Source organism: Adelges cooleyi, unplaced genomic scaffold (genome assembly GCF_023614345.1).
Source record: "Adelges cooleyi isolate 19-005CV unplaced genomic scaffold, UGA_ACOO_1.1 ACOO_flye_CR_arks_rails_tigmint_CR_PRNA_574, whole genome shotgun sequence".
Classification (NCBI taxonomy): domain Eukaryota; kingdom Metazoa; phylum Arthropoda; class Insecta; order Hemiptera; family Adelgidae; genus Adelges; species Adelges cooleyi.
In genome coordinates this window covers 12,563,548-12,568,071 of record NW_026096268.1, presented here as the reverse complement: position 1 = coordinate 12,568,071, position 4,524 = coordinate 12,563,548, and the positions used below count along the sequence as shown (strand labels likewise).

The 4,524-nt window shown below is 28.9% G+C and overlaps 1 protein-coding gene across 2 annotated transcripts; it reads left to right on the top strand.

The window, feature by feature from the left end:
- Nucleotides 1-485: 485 nt before the first annotated feature.
- LOC126842924 (uncharacterized) lies at nucleotides 486-4,252 on the top strand. Of its 2 annotated transcripts, none has more exons than XM_050580150.1 (7): nucleotides 486-683; nucleotides 1,610-1,636; nucleotides 1,970-2,082; nucleotides 2,303-2,423; nucleotides 2,802-3,046; nucleotides 3,400-3,660; nucleotides 3,822-4,252. In XM_050580150.1, the coding sequence occupies exons 1-7, from the start codon at nucleotides 608-610 to the stop codon at nucleotides 3,900-3,902; spliced, it is 924 nt and encodes a 307-aa protein (XP_050436107.1). In that variant the 5' UTR covers nucleotides 486-607; the 3' UTR covers nucleotides 3,903-4,252. The 2 variants fall into 2 exon arrangements, with proteins under 2 accessions (XP_050436107.1, XP_050436108.1); XM_050580151.1 differs by having other exon boundaries at nucleotides 1,610-1,640; nucleotides 1,974-2,082.
- The last annotated feature ends 272 nt before the right edge of the window (nucleotides 4,253-4,524 follow it).

The following is a 4,524-nucleotide window of genomic DNA, read 5'->3' as shown; positions in this document are numbered from 1 at the left end:
AACATGTCATTTTCCTAATACTTAATATACTAATATGTAAATAACATGTTTATGTTGCAAGTACTTCACTCGCAGTGCAATAATTAAATTAACTAAACATAATAAAGGGTTTTCTTGTTTGATGTTTTTTTAGGTATTACCTAATAGTTCAAATTTTCAGTCTACTCTGAATATTTCCCCACTGTTCAGTTTATCTTTCAAATCTAAAAAATAGTATTACTGTAACCATCGCAAAACAAAAAAAATGTGTAATTCACTAAGCCAAAAACTATTGTTTACTTAATTGCCAATATTTGTTTTTTAACAGTTTCAACTTTAATTAGTTAAATATCATTTTTGCAAAATTCAATAATATACAGTTTTTTTACTTGACAGAAACAATTTTTACCCACAAAGGTTTGCATTTTACTATAGAAATGGCAACAATTGAACCAGATGTCCTGGAATTACATTGTATGGTACACATACCCTACTAGCTGTTCCACAAAACGTATTAAACACTTCTTGTAGTCATCTATAAATACATATGACACGACTTAGGTTGTTTATTCAATCGGTAAAAGTGTTACGGTAATAATGAAATTCTAGCATTTAACCAACGTGCAAAATGACAGCGATTAAAGCGTATTTTACAGTACTAGTCGTAGTCGTTTTTTATCAAACAACTACACTTGGTAAATTATGTAAGTAAAACAAATCTGTATTTATTATTTTATATAAGTCAACCAAACTGTGCATTTTTAATACAGATTTGTGTAGTTATGATTTATAAACTCATTTAAACGACTTAGTAATGAGGAGGGTTTAGAAGGAAGTAAAAACAAATATCAGACTTGAGGAGCTAGGTGGGGTGGTCGGTAAACAGAGTAGAAAAATCAAATTAGTATATACGAGAGAATGGAGGAATCGAAGAAGATGGCGCGATCGGGGAAGTGTGATCGCCTTATGTGGAAGGAAGGTTTTGGTATCTGAAATGGGTAGATTTTGTAGTTTGTAAAATTATAAAGAAAATAGAATAGAGATGTGTGAAGTGGATAAAGGAATGGCGAATATTATAGAGATTAGTATAGGAGAAGGATAGACAATATTTAGCCGACCGAACAAGAAGACGCAGACTTAGGCAAAATCCTGTGAACCAATTGTTTTCTAAAATGTCATTAATTGTTAATTGTAATTGTAATTTATTGTAATTGTTATCATAAAATGTTGTGATTATCCATAGAAATGTATTTTTCGTCGATGGGTTGTTTTTGTGGGATCATTTATGTACTGTATATGTAATGATAATCCTCATAAGTCCTAACAATCATCAATAAAATAATTGAATTAAATATGAACATATTAACATAATAATAAAACTATAATTTAATATTTAAAATTCTGATTTTGTTTTTGTTTTTCAAAATCCAATGTTTTGAAATAAAGCCCGACTCTGATCTTTAATATTATTGTTTTTATTAGATAAAACTTTAATAAAACAAAATACTAATCAACTTACTAAACAAAAATTTTTCATTTACTCTAAAACATATCCACAGAATAGGTATAGTCAGTTACAACGTAACATTTTATAATAATCATAATAATAATTTATTGATTTTTTTTTCAGTTTCCCGATCGACATCAAGTGATACCAGTAAGTATTAAGTATCAATAGTCTCATGCAAATATTTTTTAATAACTTTTTAAACACTGTTCCGAGTAATTGTTTGTTCGATGTAAAATATTTCAATAGTTGGTGGATTAAAAGTTTTATAATTATTGTTAGTTAACTGTTAATTTAATGTGTTTTTTTTAAATTAATGTTTAACTATTTAAAAATCTATCTACTTACAAAAATAGACGTTTTGTATTTTATGTAAAACCAGTTCTTAAAATTAAAGATTAAATTTGACATGTATAACATATATAATATTTACAATATATATAATTCATTAATAGTGCTAATAAATAATGTTATAACGTTTAGGAAGATTCATGAAGTTTCTTCCAAATTCAGTCGAGTCATTAGACACTTTAGTTGTACAAGGAGGGGACGCGGTTAAGGCCAAAAGTTATGACAAATTGGTAGAAATGTATAAAGTATGTGTACTTTGTATGTATTTTTTAGTAATAATTAAGTTAACCTTTCGACGAACCGACCCAAATGCCTTTGCATTTCTATCGAGTCTACCACAGATTCGACCAACAACCTTATCGTTAAGCTATTGTTCAGTATAAACAAATATAACAGAATTTTTTTTAAAGAAATTGTTGAATATTAAAGAATTCCTTGTTTTATTAACAGCATTTTTGTTTACAGGACAATCATGACAAGGAAGCTCTGATGGCGCTGACTAAAAATGCGCACATTTTATCTTTTAATTACAAAAATTCGAGCGCATCATTAAAAAGCACTAAAAATCTTTGGGGCTTTAAACAAGGTGCGTTTAAAACCCGGTATGGGTTTTTGATTTGATAATCAATTTTAACTATTCATTGCCATTTTAATTATGCTACAAACTAGTACGTGTCATCACTTTTAGTGTTACAGTATGTTGCTAATAAACGTGTAGGAGGTTGAGGAGTAGGGAAAGGGAGAGAAGGGAATATGAATGGCGAGAGGAGTGGATGAAGATGTGATGTTTATAAGGGACGAAGTCGATAATCCCAAAAATAAGTGATAAATAATAAGAAAATCAGCTGGTAAAACATGTAACGATCCAATGTTGTTGTCCGAAGACCATACATTCACTTTTTTTGAGCTGGCTTTGTATTTATATATTTTTTTGTTATCATTATTATAAATTATTAATTTTAAGGGATTCAATACGCTGACCAATGCATAATAGCATTCGAGGGCAACCCGGCTGACCTTTATGAATGTCTAAAGTGGAAAGCAGCGCTTATAGAAACAGATATTTTTGAAGGAAACGTAAAGATGAACTTATTGAATCTGGGTCCGTTAAAGAAAGTTTTAGATCGCATGGACGCAATAAAGGAGAAAAACCCCGAAATCCCCGACGATCCATATGTGACTTTTCTGAAAGGAAGAATAATATGCGAAGTAATGATATCTATAGTAATAATAAATTATACCTAAGTGAATTGGAGGGATCTGGTTAAAAAAAAATCACGCCTAAATGTTCAAAGTTTTATAATTTGATTATTTCCACAGCCATTACAATTAGTAAAAAATTTAAAGTAATCAAGTAAATACGTTTATCTACTTTAAATTTTAAATACCCGATTATTGGTGTGATCCATTCAACTACAATATAGTGTATAAATAATAGTATAGTATTAAAACGTCATATCTCTCTTTGTATTGTACTAGTCATCATGTCTATCGTGTTACTCAAAAATTAATCTAATAGCTCAAAGCATGTGCTGACTTGAATTAAACATGGATTTTTTCAGATTAAATTAATAACAGAAGAGAGTGGGAAAATCGTTCAAAAAACAAAAGAACTTTTGTATGGAAGTGTAATCAATCATGACCAAGAATCAATCCAAACTTGTATAAAAACGTTGAAAGATTACGAATCGCAAGTCGGCGATTCTGGGCAATTAATAGAAAGTAAACTACTACTGGGCAAAGCTTTTATAGCAGAACGAGAATGGCCAGAAGCCCAATATTGGCTCCAGAAAGCAGTGGACATACCGGTTAGAGATACCAAGGTAATCTAATGATAATAACAATTACATAAAGTCAACATAGTATAGTTATTTTTGTAATTGAACGGTAAACAACGTTTTAAATCACGGGAATTCATTTTTTTTTACTTGAGTAGCTGAATTTATTTAACTTTTTGTGTCTGACAATTGACAAATGTTTACAGGGAAAAATGAAAAATGAAGAAGCACGAAGTTTATTAGAAAATCTTCAATTGAATTATTTCTCAAGAAACATTATACTATAAAATATTATATTATTAATAAAAGTTTATATATTGCTAATACTGTACAATAGCCTACAAAAATATTTATCAGATGTGTGCTATAAATACAACAGATAGGTACTAAACACCATATTTTTAAAACATTGTATCGTTATTATAATTAAAACACAATTGCAAGATATCAGTCGTTATCAAGTTAATTGTTGTATTCGTTGCCCCTGACTCTTATAAGTATACTAAATTTACTGTAAAATTTGTAAAATTTATTTTATGCAAGTGATATTTTGGCTCTATATAAAATACGTTATACTATAGCACAGACGCATAATATAAGTGAAAAAATTTCTTCATTAAAAGTTATTTGAACTATATACGAGGACTATTTTGTAGATAATTTTTTTAAACTTGAGTACTGATACGTACTCATCTGATCTTTACCTTGTCATCTTTTTACTTGTCTTATCCTAAAATCAGTACACAAATCTCAATCAAATTCAGCGATTTCTTCAGAAATGTATTTTTATTTACTGTGACTTTCCAAATGGAACAGTGATCGCAACGATTATGTTTACTGAGACGACAGAATTTTTGGAAATCGAGAAAGCATTTGTAAGTATGTTTATATTATTATTATTATTTGTAT

Excerpts from the sequence above, each read along its gene's own strand:
- LOC126842924 (XM_050580150.1), top strand. The coding sequence starts at position 608 with ATGACAGCGATTAAAGCGTATTTTACAGTACTAGTCGTAGTCGTTTTT. Across the intron at positions 684-1,609 it reads AACTACACTTGGTAAATTAT|TTTCCCGATCGACATCAAGT; the intron begins GTAAGTAAAACA and ends TTTTTTTTTCAG. Across the intron at positions 2,424-2,801 it reads TCTTTGGGGCTTTAAACAAG|GGATTCAATACGCTGACCAA; the intron begins GTGCGTTTAAAA and ends ATTAATTTTAAG.